Consider the following 17,976-nt stretch of genomic DNA (forward strand, 5'->3'; position numbering starts at 1 on the left):
GTCTGAATACATCCCTCCCTCCCCCAAAAGCACAGGGCCTTGTTTCTTTTTCAGTAGATTTAAAAACAGAAAATACACTTCCAACTAGTTTACTCACAAGCCAATTGACACAAACCTAAATTACTAACTTGGCTGATGTTAATATTCTTTCCCTGCTCCAAAACCCCAAGTGCAATAATAGTTTGGCTACAAAGGTTCTGGCGCTATCTATCGCCCAACACGATTACCAACATTTTACACGTATTATAGTTGCTATTCAAGTCAGTTAAAATGAAGAGTATTTTCTGCTCATAAACCTTATTATGTTAACAATACACCATTAGTGAAAGCATATATATACATATCCTGTCCATTATTTAATACACCATTGACTGCTATCCATACACTGCAGGCATTATCATCCTCGTAGGCCTACTACTCAAGGCCAGTGCATGTTCTTGGCTATCCACCTTGAGCCTCTGACTTTGCCTAAAGTAGGCCTAGTGGGATGGTGCACCTTTACAACTAACCAGTATTTTTTAAGCAGCCAAAAAGAAGGCAATGCAAGCCTTTTCTCAAGTCATGAAGCCATTCATCCAAAAAAAGGCAGGATAAACATTTTTTTTACCTCCACTGTGCATCTTCTCCTGTTCACATGGGTTCCCCACATTTTCCACAGCAATTACCTTTTGGGGAAGATCTGCTTTGGGGCAGGCTAATCAAGTGCTGTGGGTAAATTCTTCAAATACAAGTATAAATAAATGAGACAAATGCACACAGTGACTTGCCTCTGAAGGTCTAAAAGCCTGGCCACTACCATTCTTTGTACTCACTATTCTGCCTTGTGTAGCTTCTCCCAGGAGCCCTCCAAAAGTGATTACAGGAGACATACAGGCACAGTATAGGAAAAGAATCGAGGCCAGGCACTGCAGGCTTAATGCATCCTTGAAGTCACTCAAGAAAAAAGGTGCTTTCCTTTGGATGTCAAGTATCAAACCACCAAAAAGCCTAAATAGGTGAGATGAAACTCGTCAAACTGTAGACTAAAGGATTCTAGCTAGTTCAAAACTATGGGCTACAAACGACTGCGAGTGCCTATTGCCGGCACGAATTAGCTATTCCATAACCCAGATTAAAACGTAACAGTTCAAAACGTAAATGAGAATTTCATTCATTCCAGTTCAGTAGTATTGCAAATATAATCAAGCAGGTTTGTCCACATTTTTAAAAGCTGGCTGGGTGTACACTTTAATATGGGCTAGATACTAAAAAAAGAAAAAAAACAAATGCAAGAGATTTTTACCTACGTGCTTCAAATTAGATTTGTTTTAAGACACTCAAAACAAGAAACTGAGAAGAAATATGCTGAAGCTCAACCAAGACCACTGCATTGATACATTTCATTACTACTCCAGGGAGTGATTGTAGGGGCTTTGTGTAATTTGGATTTTCTACTTATATATGGCGAGTTCCATAAATAAATCTAGGTCCTGTTTTTGTTTTGAGCATAGAGATATTCTACAAACGGAAAAGACAAAACCAAGCATGCATCAGTCAGTTCAACTGTGTAAGTTACTTAATAAGAAACTAAAAAGCTTTTGGCAATTAAAAAAATAATTAAAAATTAACAATTCAGGACTCCAAAACAATTGGTGCAATTTGCACCTACAAAACACCCCAAATCGTTCCGATCCTATGCAAAACTAGTCTCCTATGGAGACACTCGGTGGGTGGAAAATGATCTTGTCAGCTCCGTATGCTGTATGGGAAAAGGCAAAACGTATTAAAAAAGCCAAAATGGTAAAAAGCAACAAAAATATTGTGGGGTTTTTTTTTTCTTGTTCTTCTCACAAAGATGTGAGAAAGATGCATTTCACTTGGAAGTTCATTACTTTGGGAATCAAACTTCAGAATGAACAGGGAATAACAACGCAGCTCAACTGGAAAAAAAAATAGAAGTCTTTCAATTTTTAGATCTAAAAGGAACCAAACACCAAATCCAAAGTATTTTCTTTTTCCACTTGATATTTCTTGTTGTTCCATTTGGTACATCTTTAATAAATTGAACAGATTTGCATTAATGGAAATTTTTAGCATCTAGCCCAATACTGAAAAGTATATCGATTCCTGATATCGTTATGACAACTGCATGCTCTTGACAATTAAAAATTAAAACCCAACTCTTCAAAAGTCAGTTAGTTAAATTAGGCAGCATCTTATATGAAATCCTTCACAAATGTGTTGAGAAACGTTCCCAAAGGCTTGAAAACGCTTTAAGCAGATTTGATAGTTACAGGCAAGAATTCAACACTTGAAAAGGAAAAAGAATGCACTCTAATACTCTTATCATGGTGTTTTTTTAATGTTCAAATGTAATTTTTAAAAACAGTGAATATTCATCACTTATTTCTTTATGGTAACTAGTATTTAGAGAGAAGTGAACACACCTTCCAGTTCTCTCAAGTTCAGGTCCAGCATGATGGCCTTCTTGTTTGAGAGGCTCTCCTGTAGGAGTAGATCCATTTGGAAATTTTGGTGCCTTCCTTTTCTCCTACAGAAATGAAGCAAAAGAAACATACATTTAAATCATATACTGAGACTGAGTTACACTTTTTAGAGTAAAGGCAAAGACAGCATGAAGACACTCTACGCCTTCCAAACCTCCTTCATATTACCAGCTTTAAGCAGTCCTGCATTTGCCAAATTAATCTTTCATTGAGCACAGATAACCAGAACTGACCTCACTTTATGACACACACACAGTATTTAGTTGAAGTATAAATGAGAAATCATTCCTCCACTGAACATGCTGTTCATCAGCTTCTCAAAAAATTTCCCACCCAAGATAGTCTTCTAAAAAGCCTCAAGCCCTGCTTGTTTTAGAAAGCAGCCTGAAACTATTCACTAATAAAATGTGCTGCTGTCACCCCTTCTTTTCCACCCACTCATCTAAACCACCACTGGATTTGACACCAAGCATCCACTTCTGAATCAAGAACACAGGTCTCTCTCCCTACTTTTGATCCTACCAGCAGAAATTCCCCTCAGTTGTGAAGACAGAAAGGCAAGAAATCAGAGTACCTCCAAAGCCCAGCTTCTCCCTAGCTCTCATTTTAAAGCTTTCATCTCACCTAAGTGAAATGATCCACTTTTATGTATTTCATAAACATTTCATGAACGTTAAGTGTAGCCTATATGCATTAAAAGATCTCAGTCACTGCTGTATGCAAATGAAAGATACTGTAAGAATTTCAATACTCTTGCAGATCATTGTTAGATGAATACTAAAGATTTATACTATGAACTCAGGTACCAGACCAGTTCTCCTAGCACTCACATGACCTCATTTTGATGTCACGAAAGGAAATACAGTAAATACAACTGACTTCAAAGCAGAGGAAGAAAAATAACCTTTATTCTTATTATTCAGAAATGGAATTTGCAAAGTAAGAGTCATGGAACATCTCTGCTGGACTGTTTGGGGTTTTTTTTTTTCTTTTACCTGGGAAGGAACACTTTTTGGTGGCTCAATTCGTATAGATGGATCCCATTCTCCTGGAGGCAGCACTGTCACTTGGTCTAAAAATTCATCAATTCCTGACAACAAATCATTCCGGTCTTTTGCTTTGTAGGCAACGTCATGGAAAACCTACAAGAAGGAGGTAGCCAACACTTCATTATTTTTCACAAAGGCAAGGGAAATCTTTTAAAGCTTCTCAAAAGTTAGTTTTTTTTTTTACTTTATTTGCATACTTTTGCATTAAGCATGACCTGTATGCACATCCCTATGGAACATGAAGTGAGGAAGTTTATGTCTCCTAACTTGGTGTTTAGGAAGAGACTGGATGGGAATTTGGTGCTATGTTTAGTTGATTAGGTAGTATTGGGTGATAAAGGTCTTTTCCAACCTGGTTAATTCTATTCTATTCTAAAAGGATTTGATTTCTAAAATGGAAATGTGACTACTCAATATTCAGTAAATCAATTTCATGCACTATTGTCTGAATGTCAGACCTAAAGCCACTGTGCTGTGCTAAGATAGGACAGTAACACCTTAAATAAGCTTCATAATTTGAGGGTTTATTACTTATCACAAGTTTGTAATTAAGAATAAGAACTTCATTTGTATACACCTAGCCTAATTAATTTTAAAAGACTTCTTTAAAAGCATGCAAAAGCAATCCTCCTATACTCAAAAAAAAAGTCCTACAGACAATACAAACTCTGAACTGGCAAATGGGTAGTGTTTAATACAAGCAATCCATCAACCCCACGATGCACTGATACACACAAATCAAAAAACATGATTGTTTTGCTATGAAAGCCTGTTTACAGAAGAGGATCCTAAATTGCTTTTGTACATTGGAAACTTGAATTGTTTTTCTCCAAAGACCTGACCATTAAGTTTTCTGAATGTGACTTAGGTCTATCAAGTTTATTGAGGTCTTTTTAGACCACTGAATAATTTATATTTTCCTATTTCAATGATCTGCAGCATTCCTAAAAACAACAGATTACCTAAATAGAACAGAATTAACCAGGTGATTAGAATTAAAGCTTTTAATACTCAATTTTCACACTGAACAAATACTATATTCATAGACTAGCTCCCCTCAACTGTAAAATGCTCAATTTCTGGTTTACATCTCCAAACTTTTAATTGTTCTAAAGAAGTAACAGAATTTGTTAGATCACCCTAAAAATTATCAGCGATTCAGTAGAGGGCGCTCAACACCAAGTCAGAATTAGAACATCTTCCTCTTGCTTAGGAAGAAGGCGACAGCCTTAAAATCCTCCCGTTTCTCCTGTGCTCTTTAAAACTGCCCACCACAGCTCTGAGCATATGATGTCACATGCCTGGTAAAATTCTGATTTTACTCATTTGACCTCACTTTGCTAAAAAAAAATGATAGCTGTGATGATTCAACTGCATGCATGGAACAGGCTGCCCAGAGAGGTGGTAGAGGCCACATCCCTGGAGGTTTTTTAAGGCCAGGTTGGGAAACGGGGCTCTGGAAAACCTGATGTAGTGCGAAGTGTCCCTCACACTACAGCCCAGGGGGTTGGAAGTAGATGATCCTTGAGGTCCCTTCCAACCCTGAGGATTGTATGATTCTTAACACTTTCTGTCCTGAACACTTGCAGAGTTTGTTGTGTCCTTTTTGACATACAGCAATTCTTAAACAGGTGCATTTTCATTTCATAGTTTTATTTCCTCATTTAATACAAAAATGAAATCTATACATTACAGTTACACTATTTTTTTAGACATATATTAAGATTTCAAGATAGACAAGGGGCATGGTTCATTTACCATTATGCAGTTCACCAAGACAAGAAATAAATTTACAGTCCTTCATTTAAGCAGCTCATTGTTTAACCAGTTTTTTGTATTGTTGTGGTTTTTTTTCTCCTTTAACCTGTCAGTCCAGAATACATTTTTACTGAAAGCAGTCATTAAATATGTTATTCTAGACTTCTTTAACTGCAAGTTTCATAGGTTCATTCAGGGTTGGAAGGGACCACAAGGATCATCTAGTTCCAAGCCCCCTGCCATGGGCAGGGACACCCCACACTAGACCAGGCTGGACAGAGCCTCATCCAGCCTGCTCTTAAACACCTCCAGGGACGGGGCCTCGACCACCTCCCTGGACAACCCATTCCAGTGCTTCATCACTCTCATGGGGAAGAACCTCCTCCTCACATCTAGCCTGAATCTCTCCAGCTTCATTCCATTCCCCCTAGTCCTGTCACTACCTGAGATCCTGAGAAGTCCTTCCCCAGCCTTCCTGTAGGCCCCCTTCAGATACTGGGAGGCCACAATTAGGTCACCTCGGAGCCTTCTCTTCTCCAGACTGAACAGCCCCCAAACTCCTTCAGTCTGTCCTCATAGGAGAGGTGCTCCAGCCCTCTCGTCATCCCTGTGGCCCTTCTCTGGACACGTTCCAGCACCTCCACATCCCTCTTGTAATAGGGGCTCCAGAACTGGACACAGTACTCCAGCTGGGGTCTCACCAGGGCTGAGTAGAGGGGGAGGATCACCTCCCTCGACCTGCTAGCCACACTTCTCCTGATGCAGCCCAGGATCTGATTGGCTTTGCAGGCTGCAAGTGCACGTAAGTGTTTAAAATACATCACTCACATCATCTGTCATAAGTGTTGCTATTGATCTTCCAATTTCATGGTACTGGGGAGCTTTTCCTGCTGGTCCCAACAGCAGAAACAAAAACCTGTGGAGAAAGCAATTGAGGTGAACACAGCTGACTTATTCCAAATAGAGGGTTCTTTCAAACTCCTTTTTAAAGAAAATTTAGTGGTGAAGTAAAAATACCCTCTTCATTTCAGATCTTAAAAACTGCTGCAAGACTAAGAAAGATTTGCCTCAAAGTCAGTACTAGAAGGAACTCGAAGCCTGAACCAAAATTACTCAGAAGTCTCTTTAAGCAAGACTGACTTTTCAGTTTCTTAAAATGCTTTAAATGTAGCACAAATCCATAGGCTAGAGCTCAATAAACATTTCTCCATATTGTAAACCCTTCTGACATTCCCACTGCCAAAGACTACTTAGCAAGTGCTTAGGAGCTTTATCGTAGCCTCCCTGAAGATCACCTCTTTAAGGGATTTAATCCCTCTCCCATGCTGTACAGGTATACTTGAAGCAACACACTTGGCATACTCATAAAGGCATATCCTGCAGCATCCTGTGTTAGTGGAAAGGAAGGGAGCCTGCACTTTGAACACCTAAGGTAAAAGTGGCATTTTCAGAAGGAAATCCAACCTAGAGGTGGGTCATGGCATATGTCAACAGAGCCTCCATTTCCAGTAACAGTAATAGTTACCACACTTGAAAACAAAACAAAACCAACACAAACAAAACATACTGAACCTGAATGGGACTAGTATCCTAAAAATTCCAAAGGATACGAACCAAAGACTGAATCCCAGTAACTCTTTCCACAGCCTTCTTTCTATACTCCATGAAAATTAAATGCCTAAGTACAAAAAATCAGCACCTCCTTTGACCTTTGCATGCACCTTCTTTTCTTTTCCAAGTTCAGTACTCTTACCAAAACTGAGACTGCACCTTCAGAATCAAGTATGCTATTCCAAATCTACAAGTCTACATCAGTCTGAAAAACTTAGGACAGGACAATTTTAGCTACATTAATACAATAAGCTATAGCCAGAAATTTTGGGATTTCCCCAGAAACTTGATGAGCACTAAAGTCAACTACCCTCTGAAAATTCTCACATCTATTTGTAAGACCAATGCCAGGTTTATTTTTGCCTTTCTTTAGAGTGTAAAAGTGGCAAGTTACAAATACAAACAAGTACTTTCATAATCTAAAACGTTTAAAAAACCCAACAAACAGAAACATACAAAGTTATGCCAAACACCACAAAACAGCCCAAAGCAAGAACGTGTACAGATAATGAAGTGTCCTTCTTGATGACTGATGGAATGACCTGCTATCTTCATTATGGGACCTGCATTTTGTCATTTTGATCATCTGTGGTAAACACAATATACTGGCAAGACCCATGATTTTGAGGGGGTGGGGCACACCAGGCATACTGCAGACTGAAAACCCATTGGATGTGTCAGCTACAGATTGGTTACCCCAGTGTCAGTCATGTACCTTTTAAGTTTTTCCAACACCTATTCATATACAGAGCTTCAGATGAGTTAGACTTTCAGACTTAGTGGACTCAAACTCTGTCACTGTATTGCACTGAAAGGAATGATAGCAGTCTTCATGTCCATCTTTAAAAAGGCAACACAAGCTTGGAAGACTCAGGTTTTACTGCAAGCCTGCTATCAGTTTCAACAGCATTGTGATATATACACTAAGTATTCAGGGTATTTCATGGCAGATCTCACTCCCTTAAATTTTGCAGCAGATGACCAATTTCAGATCAAACAAAAGTCTACAACATTTCTTGAACTTAAGTAATGTATCAAAAATTACAACTATTTGAGATCTTATTACTTATTTATTAAGCTAGACTTCCCAGGTGTTTATTTACCGTGTAGGAACTGGAACCTCTGTGAGACCTGAGAGAAGCACAGCAGGGGAGAGCCTCACAAAAGCAATAATAGGTCTTTCTAAAAAATCTACTTCTCCCACTAGTACATTTGATGCTTCTGCTCCTGAAGGAATTTTCCTCATGAAGTTCATATCAACCTATTCATACAAAGACGAAACAAATGTTTATTCCCTTACATTTGTTAGCAGAAATTCTATAACATATCAGTACTTACTAGACATTTATGCTACACAGAAAAGTAAAAATACAAATTAAATCACCCACAGTAAAGACAAACATATGTAGAAAAGCATCAGCTAGTTAATAAACTGTTTGCTAAAAGTTAAGATTACTACTATTCTAATTACTATATTCTAGAAGGCTCCAAACTGCAAATCACCTTTCCAATATTACTTATAGTGACAAGCATTCTCTGATAGGACACAACAAAATCAAAGCACAATTAACTATGGAGAGTTCATGCAATTACACGTGGTTTCTAGAACACTCTGATTTCACAGTTCTGCATTTCAACTATGAAAAACAATTTATGTTCTCGACCATCAAGAGTGTCTTAACATCCATTTCTATACATAATTACAGAAAAGCATTAGAAAATGGCATGGCACATGAACTCTGTGTTCACATACATACACACACAAGCACCAGTTACACTGCTTTCTAAAGAACTTACAGATGACCTCTTGAGTCCCGCACCAAGTGTGCCACAACTACAATGCCAGGAGGCAGAATCCTGCCCAACGGGAGACAAGGCAGGTGTACAGAAGGACAGGCCAAGTGAAAAACATTAAAACTGTGACAGAGGAGCAGGAACATATGGCACCTGCCATGATTAGATGAGAACTACTCTACAAGTTAGCTTTCCTCAAAGATAATCATCGTGGCAAACCAATTTTCTCAGTGTTCTGCACTACAGACAACACTATGGGCTGAGTTTTATAGTAAAAACCATAGTGGAACTTGCCAGGCAAATTTAAATTATGAATAAACTACAAGAGATTTACAGTATTACACAAGATCTCCATCAGAAAATATGCTCCTAATGATCAACATCTACGATAAAAGTTTTGTACAGCAAACATATAAAGCAAATCCCCTTTAAAAGCCCTCTTTAAACAAAGTCAATTCTAGAAACAAAGACATTACAACATTATCTATAGAATTGTTTTCTGAAGAGACTTTATAGCTGATCTGAAAAATATCTTCCCTCTGCATGACAAAGTAGTGCCTGCACTATTGAATAAATTACCAAAATATGGAAAAGGTAAGTGAAAGAAAACTCAGCCTCACTGAGAAGATTCAAAACATTTGACACATCTATCCTACACCATCTTCTGACACTCATGCATACAAGTTACAGCTTAGTGCATGTCTTGTGTATACTCATACAGATGAACACACAGATTTATCAGTTGTACCTAAGAGGGAAGTTGCAACTACATTTTTTTACTACAGACTTATTTTGTGTTAAACATTTAAGGTATTTAATGTTCTTTACCTTACTAAAATCTACAGTGCTGTTTTCTCTGCTTCCTCCTGTCCCAGTACCTTTAATGTCTCCGCTTTTCCCAGTGTCTAGATTTCCAGGTGCTGACTGTGGAGATGCTAATAGCCCTAAATTAAAACAAAGGAGTTAAGTTCAAAATGGTGTACAAAGCCAACTGAGAATGTGACACTACCAAAACTCAATGTGGCAGCTTACTTAAAGCAAATGTGCAAGTTATTCAGTAAGAGCGCCCTACATTAGTATCATAAATGCAACGTTAAGAAGTCACTCTCTTGTTGCAATGACAAAATTAAGACAAAATTGAGGGAAAAAAAAAAATTAAACTTAGGTGTTGCCTAAATGATGGCCATTTGCACAACAGTCACCAGAAAACAAAACCTATTTTAATTGCAGAAAAAAAATAACAATTGTTGGCATTTTACTTATAACTGCTCCAGTAGTCAGTAGATGGCACCTTGACTATATTCAGTTCTCAAAAACCAAAACCAAACACCTCTGCTATCTCCTCTGTGTAGCAGTATTTCAATTGTAAAAAGCTTCAGCAACTCTCAGGCTACAGCTACAAAGAATGATACCCTGGTAGTTAAATAACCTGTACAAGTAAATAGTGTACTACATGAAGTAAAGATAGCTTGCAAGCTTTCGGATTTCAATCAACAGATCAATGCTCCAACATCTGACTAGATGTCACCATATGAAATGGTCTCTGTAACACGTTACCTGAAGAGGCATGCACAGCAAAGCTATTCCAGTTAAACACACAGCTTCCTTCTAACATCTACACCACAACAAAACCATTTTATGTAGCCTTCTACACTACCAGCAACACTGAATTGCAGGTTTAGTGAAGGGTGCATAAGACAAGTAGCCCACGTGTTCACACACCATGAATTCCACGCTGTGCCACAGTTATCCCTACCCACATATCATTTAAAAGCTGATCTAGGCATACAAAAACAAGTCCAATTCCTATCTTTAGGGTTAAAGGGCTTTTACTTGTTCAGTTGAGCATGCATTAGAAACACACTTGGTGCAGCTTGTCTACACTAGACCTGTAAGATGTTGTGATAAAACATTGTTTAGCGTGCTTTCAAAACCACACCTAGACTGAAGTCTAAACATTAGATTACGTGCAGAAAATGTGTATTTAGGTCAAGCATCACCAGTCAAGGTAAACCTGAAGTCTTCCCTGGCTACCTTTTAGCTATTGCTCTATCACAACAACTGCTGCACAACTACTTGCATCCCTCCATGTTCATAATTGAGCAATTTTATAGCATATCAAATTAACTGAATTTAGCTTACTTAATCACCACATATATTTAAAAAAGCCAAACACAAAACACTTTCCAAAGAGACATCATTAATGGATTATATGCAGGTCCAAGCCTTTGCCATTAATTTTCATCCTTAACAGTTCAGAGGGATAGAAATGGATTGGGTGCTTTTTCCTGAATCAAAACCTAGATGAAGTTAGTAAGCTGTCATTCCCTTTATGAATCCTAACAAGTAGTTAGCTAACACTATAAATAATGCTCAGTTAGCTAGACAACAGAAGAAAAAAAACTTTAAGGCAAAGAAAATAGTCACATTCTGCCCTCTCCTCCAAGATGTGTGCCTATCCACAGTAACAACCTGTGGTATCAGATGCTCACAGAGTTTAACTGCCTACGGGTTGATACTAAGATGAGTTAAGACTACAAGTAGAGCAGAAATATTAAACTGTTTTTTGCAGAAGATAAGCATAATTTTCACTTCCCCCCCTCTACATTACAATGAAAATAGCTTAAGATGTATGACTGATGCAAGATAAGCAATGTATCATTTCTGTAGCTTGTGGTTTTCTTGCAAATGCCCTGTGAGCAAGAGCAAGCAGGCACTAGAACAAGAAGTGGAGTGAGAACCAAGGAGGAGGAGAGACTAAAGAACCTACATACTAACATAAACTAATTTATAGTTTCAGGATCAAAAAATGATGCTGATTCTTCTAAGAGGTTTGCCTTCAACATTTCTCCAACCATCAGTCACAGTTCAGGTTCACAAGTTTTGGCACTGAATCTTTGAGGTCTTTTCCAACCTTATTGATTCTAAACCACCTGTAAATAGTTCTCCTTTCTTGCAGTCAGCCAAACCGCTATGCTCATGTGAGAATACCACTTCAGAGTTTTTCAGACCTGAGCAAGTATTTCCATGTGATACTTCCTTTCCCTATGCCTATCTGGCATTTGCAGGGAAACTTGGAAAAATTATCATCTCTAATAGCAACACACTTAACTCAAATGTCACCCTGATAAATGAACTTATTTCCTGCTGTTCTCCAGCTCAATAAACTCAAATTCAGAAGCTTCTACTAAAAGGAAGACTACCTAGTATTTTTTCCAGACTGTGAGACAGAAATTCATCTAGTCTTACCAATCTACTAAGGTGATCATTAAAAATACATAGTACTCAATGTTTTAGGGAGATAGACCACCTGCCTCCTTCAAAAGACAGCAAAATGAGTAAGTTTGGATTGAATAGAATAGAATAAACCAGGTTGGAAGAGACCTTCAAGATCATCACGTCCAACCTATCATCCAACACCATCTAATCAACTAACCCATGTAACCAAGCACCCTCTCAAGTCTCCTCCTAAACACCTCCAGTGACGGCAACTCCACCACCTCCCCGGGCAGTCCATTCCAATGGGCAATCACTCTCTCTGTGTAAAACTTCCTCCTGACCTCCAGCCTGAACTTCCCCTGGCACAGCCTGAGACTGTGTCCTCTTGTTCTGGTGCTGGCTGCCTGGGAGAAGAGACCAACCTCTGCCTGTTTACAACCCCCCTTCAGGTAGTTGCAGAGAGCAATAAGGTCACCCCTGAGTCTCCTCCTCTCCAGGCTAAGCAACCCCAGCTCCCTCAGCCTCTCCTCATAGGGCTTGTGTTCCAAGCCCCTCACCAACTTCGTTGCCCTTCTCTGGACTCGTTCCAGCAAGTCAACATCCTTCCTAAACTGAGGGGCCCAGAACTGGACACAGTACTCGAGGTGTGGCCTAACCAGTGCAGTGTACAGGGGCAGAATGACCTCCCTGCTCCTGCTGGCCACACTGTTCCTGATGCAGGCCAGGATGCCATTGGCCCTCCTGGCCGCCTGGGCACACTGCAGGCTCATGTTCATTGAAACCTTGTAAGATCACTCAACTTAAGGTACTTATAACTACAACTTCACTAAAGATCACAGGCATTTTCTAGCCAAGCAGTTTAATACTGTGATCACTAAAGGCAAGAAGAAGACATACATTAGCCTCAAACCTCTGCTTCAATCATGTTGGGGATCTAAAATGAGTTCAAAAGCTAAGCATGACTATTCCAATTATGTTTACAGAAGAAAATATATGAAATATAATTATTTTAATAAAGTCACACCACATTTGTGTATGAAATTAAAAACAATTTAATGTACATGAATGAATAATGTATATGAATTTTTTAAATATTAAAAAATAAATTCCAATGAAGGCTTAATGTGGAAAAAAAATTACTCATGGTGGCAAATAGATAAACCTCTCTAAATTTCCATTTTTAGGAAGTAATTATTTTAAGAGTAAAGCTCTTCTAAATATTATTGCATCCAGTTTTAAAGTGTATCTAAACACAAAAGTCCCCTTAAAACAAGCTGCTACAAAGAGAAAGCTTAATGATGCTGGTGAATTAACCATGTTGTTCTTTAGCTGTGACATGACTCTCTTCCTAGCCCTACCTATGGAACTCCCTCAAGAGCTTCAAATACTGGAAACCAAAAGCTGTTCTTCATCTGATGATAAAAGTTTAAAAACCAGAAATGGTTAAAGAAAATGTTTGCCTACTTGACTATGAGCTGATGACTAGCTGCTAAAAAGTAGCAGACTGAAAGCATGTCCTTCTTTGTTTCATGATAAGTTTAGTAACCTTCCAGCTACTTCCAGAACAAGAGGACACAGTCTCAGGCTGCGCCAGGGGAGGTTTAGGCTGGATGTTAGGAAGAAGTTCTACACAGAGAGAGTGATTGCCCATTGGAATGGGCTGCCTGGGGAGGTGGTGGAGTCACCATCATTGGAGGTGTTCAGAAGGAGACTTGATGGGGTGCTTGGTGCCATGGTTTAGTTGATTAGCTGGGTTGGATTGGTTGATAGGTTGGACACAATCTTGAAGGCCTTTTCCAACCTGGTTTATTCTATTCTACTCACAGAAAAAAACAAAGTATGAATAGTGGAAGGGCAAGGACAGATGAATGCTCAAGAGGAGAAAGCCACATATTACAAAGTTAACACAGCTCCTAATACTCACAAGGGCCAAATCCAATTCAATCATACAGATGTGGAAAAAGTACTGAGCACATTACTGAGCCACTACAGAGGTAATACAGACCATAATCTATAGTAGCATGGACCAAGATTGTTTTGTTTTACAAATGACTACAAAGAAGATTACTTCCTCTTCAGAGCTCCCTTCTGAGCCTGTCTCACAAGACGGTGATTAGTCCAGTTGCAGCCCTGAAGTCATAGTCTGAGAATGTCTTCAAAGGCTTCTCTAAGGAAAATGTGTCTTCTGTGGTCAGATGATTTCTTGAATAAAAAGGGGGAAAACCCCAGAAAATAAAAATGGCTTCAATTATGACTGGTGTTAGTATTTCTCTGGAAAGACTTTGTTATACATTAACTGAAAATTCTCCCCTCTCAGATTTTTCCTCTATGAGAAATACCCCCTTGAGGCACAAAAGCACTTTGAACATGACTCAGATTCTGGTGGAAAACTTTATTAGTGATAATAATAGCATCAAGTACTTGATCTGTATTTGTTTCCTTTCTCTTGGGTTCTAAAGACCTTGGGTCTGGCATTCTGTCATTCCTGTCAGATGAGAAGGAAAGTAAGAACTGGAAAACCAATTACAGCTGTTACTTCACTTCTATTTTTTAATTACCTTTGACAGATCACCCATGAGAGAGAATGATTTTCGTGTGAATTCTCTGGATTTCCCATAAGGAAGTCAGAGACAGTGCTCTGTTTTGGGGTTTTGTTTGTCTGTTGTTTGGGGTTTGTTTTTTTAATTAAGCAAGGGTGAGGCTCTCCCTCCCTGGAAGTGTTAGGCCTTGAGCAATCTAGACTAGTGGAAGGCATCTCTGCCCATGACACAGGGATTGCAACTAGATGATACGTAAGTCCTTTCCAATCCAAACCAGTTTATGAATCTATGAGCTCTATGAACTTATTTATGGAACAGGCATTGGAGCTCGTCCAGAGAAGAGCAATGAGACTCATGAAGGGCCTGGAGCACAACCTACAAAGAGCATCTGAAGGAGCTGGATTGTTCAGTCTGGAGAGGAGGAGGCTGAGGGAAGACCTCATCACTCTCTGCAACTGCCTGAGGGTAGGCTGGAACAAGGAAGGGGCAGCCTCTTCTTGGTGTCAAGTGACAGGACTAGAGGAAGTGGTTACAAGCTGAGCCAGAGGAGGATGGATGTTAGGAAATGTTTCTTCAGAGACAGTTATCAGACACTGGAATGATCTGCCCAGGGCAGTGGTGGAGTCACCGTCCCTGAAGGTGTTTAAACAGCATGTGGACCAGGCGCTCAGGGACCTGGTTTGTTGTTGACCCTTCACTGCTGGGTCAAGGGTTGGACTGGATGATCTTTGAGGTCTCTTCCAATCAGATGCATTCTGTGTGGTTCTGTGAACTCAAGATGACAGTCTATAACATAGCTTCCTCTTTCCTTTTCAGTGACTTGGCTGCAAAACATGAAAAGGCAGACAGTCACAGCCTCTCTCTGTCAGCCTGTTTTCATGGAGGTATGTAGCAGCGGACTCTTACTTAAACAAGTGAAGGACGAAACTAAGCTTTGCTGATGAAAGAAGGGGAGGTAATTAAGTAACAGCAGTTGTCTGAAGGCTAAAAGAAGAATCCAAAGTCTCTAAACACATGGTAATTTTGCAAAAGTAAAGCAAGTAAAAGACTATATATGCTGAATGCAGGAGTCATGGAACATTTACTACAAACTACTGAAGAAACAGAACTTTCCATCCTCCCTCAACTTACATACACATCTACATACCTTTTTACATGTAAAGAACAATAGCTTTGCAAGACAAAAAATGAATTGCTCAGTTCTGACCTACTATTATAAACTCTTAACTGCCTTATCCTGCTTTTTATAACAAATACAACAAAAATCGTGTGTCTGATGCTGAAGCAGTGCACTAATATTTGGAAACAGCTGTAAGTGAAATGGACCTGCTCATTGTAAACTGCTACTGGTTTTAATAGCATGAAATCAACATCAAAACTGCTTAAAGACTTCAAGATACAACTAAATTACAAACACCACTAATAACTGCATCCCTCTTAACTCCACTACTGAAGGGGGGGGGGAAGAAAAAAACAAAACAAAAAAAAACCCACACCCCCAAAATAAAACCTCCACCACCAAAAACTAACTCAAACACCTGACTGTAGGTGAGTGAAAGGAAAAGGCCACCATTTTTTAAACTATGTTGTATCTTAAAACTATATTCATCACAAAAATGAAAAGTTAAAGAATTTCTTAGCTGGCTTCATTGAAAAGCTAAAAAGTTAAAAATGCTGAATGAGAAAACAATCACAACTGAGAAGAAATAAAACATGCAGGCAGAGGCAACAGTTACAGTTCTTTGTGCCCAAGTTACGTGCCAAAAACATTGCAATGCAAGTGATCCAGATGCAGAGAGCATCACACATGGACAGCTTAAATTTTGATAGTTGCCTGGTGTTTTGTCAACATTTTCCTCTGTCTTCTTTTCCTGGCTTTCCTGAACTTCTAAGTCCTCCTCAGGTGGGTGGATTATTACTGAAGGAATATCATCACTGGCAGGTGACACCAGCAATTCCTTGCCCTGAAGTGGACTTGGCTGGGCACTTGTGGTTGGCGGGTGGCTGCACATAGGACTGGAGGGTGGTGTGTTTTGAGGGGTAGTTACAGGGGTTGTATGCCTTGAGGTTGCCGGGGTCCCAGCTCTTGAAGAAGGAAGAAGGTAATTGAGAAGAAGTGACAAACGGTTTTCTCCTCTCAGGGAAATATTTGAGGCAGAGAGACCTGTTCGCAAAGAGTGGCGGGAGGCTGAAAGGCCTTCCCCTGAGATAAAACAAATGAAACACCATGAGGCTTGCAACAGGGATATACTAGAAAAACACGAAATGTAGACATAAATATGCATTAACAATTTACATAGAAAATTGCAAGCTTTCCAGGACAAGTGTCATACTCATGCAAGTAAGAGAAGAGATGAGAGCAAATCTGATATCACACTAGCAAAGTCAGAAATTACTGATGAGTACAGATTAGAATGGCACAAACATGTGGGAGAAAATATTATCTGTAAGTCAGTAAGAACTGTTAATATACAAAGACACAAAACCAAACCCTAAAACACAACACCAAACTCAACAGCAACAAAAGAGGTTAAAATTGTATCTATTAAAACTGACTTCCTACAATGTCTTATTCCAAATTGCTGCTAACTTCAATGCCATCCAAAAAACACATTAAAAAAGCATTAGCAGCCAAAGTCACCACAAGGCTTCAGAGTTAAATGTACCCATCATATACAAGGAATAGCTTATTTTCAAATAGAAGTATTTCTTACTGAACATGATCAAACATATCTAATTGTGTGAAACTCAACACTCTTGTTTTCATAGGAAGATTCCTGGCCAGCTGTAATCTCAATATCAATTTTTAAAGAAGGCCCAAGGATGAGATACACAGCTCCTTTGCCATTTCTTCTTGCTGTGACTTATCAAATATCCCCATTTAACTAAAACCAAATACATACAGTTCTCAAAAATCCTTGTAACTTTCCTTGCCCTACACAGTCTCAACGTCCTGCTAATTTAATAAAGAATATAGTCTTTGAGGGCTCCCTCAGATTTATGTTTGTAATGGACTTCAGATCCTTCTTAAGCAGGAAGGGAGACTATCTACCTTCATATCAGCACTTCCATTAGAAGGTTTAGTGATACCATTCCTCCTGTTTATCACAGACACTTTTCCTGAGATGGCAGTCTCCTTGAGAGGAGTACTGAAAACTTCTCCTACAACCTTTGAAATGAAAAGTGCACTGTTTTCACACACCATGCCATCAAGTGAGGAAATGGCACATTTAGTCTTGCATTTATACTAGGCACACAGGGATCAATACTTTGAACAACCCTTGAACCATTTACAAAGGAGGCACATCAAGTATGCCTAGTTAAAGGTCACAAACTTCAGTCTCCCCTCAATGGGAGAGTGTATTCTACAGATATAAATTTGATTAAAACCAAAAGCCTCAAACTGCAATACAGTTAAAGACAAGAGGACCAGTAAAGCAAACTGGTTTTGTCTGTGTTAATCACTACTGTATTAACTAGACTTCTGTCAGTTTATCTGTGATAAATCATGAGGATAGC

The 17,976-nt window shown here is 39.1% G+C and overlaps 1 protein-coding gene across 10 annotated transcripts in view; it reads right to left on the reverse strand.

Annotated features, from left to right (window-relative positions):
- The window catches only part of SLC4A7 (solute carrier family 4 member 7), a 103,051-nt gene that overhangs the window by 24,772 nt on the left and 60,303 nt on the right, over positions 1-17,976 (reverse strand). For 3 of the 10 annotated variants that reach the window (XM_068152880.1, XM_068152883.1, XM_068152881.1), the window contains exons 7-14: positions 16,292-16,660; positions 9,527-9,642; positions 8,702-8,761; positions 8,008-8,165; positions 6,122-6,209; positions 3,482-3,628; positions 2,427-2,530; positions 813-987 (exon numbers count right to left, since the gene is read on the reverse strand). In XM_068152880.1, coding sequence (XP_068008981.1) covers positions 813-987; positions 2,427-2,530; positions 3,482-3,628; positions 6,122-6,209; positions 8,008-8,165; positions 8,702-8,761; positions 9,527-9,642; positions 16,292-16,660 — 1,217 coding nt within the window. The remainder of the gene's footprint in view (positions 1-812; positions 988-2,426; positions 2,531-3,481; positions 3,629-6,121; positions 6,210-8,007; positions 8,166-8,701; positions 8,762-9,526; positions 9,643-16,291; positions 16,661-17,976) is intronic. The other 7 variants (XM_068152889.1, XM_068152888.1, XM_068152887.1 and 4 more) reach the window with 3 other exon arrangements.

This window comes from Melanerpes formicivorus, unplaced genomic scaffold (genome assembly GCF_026170545.1).
Source record: "Melanerpes formicivorus ecotype bairdi unplaced genomic scaffold, bMelFor1.0.p_v2 SCAF_24, whole genome shotgun sequence".
In the NCBI taxonomy this organism is placed as follows: domain Eukaryota; kingdom Metazoa; phylum Chordata; class Aves; order Piciformes; family Picidae; genus Melanerpes; species Melanerpes formicivorus.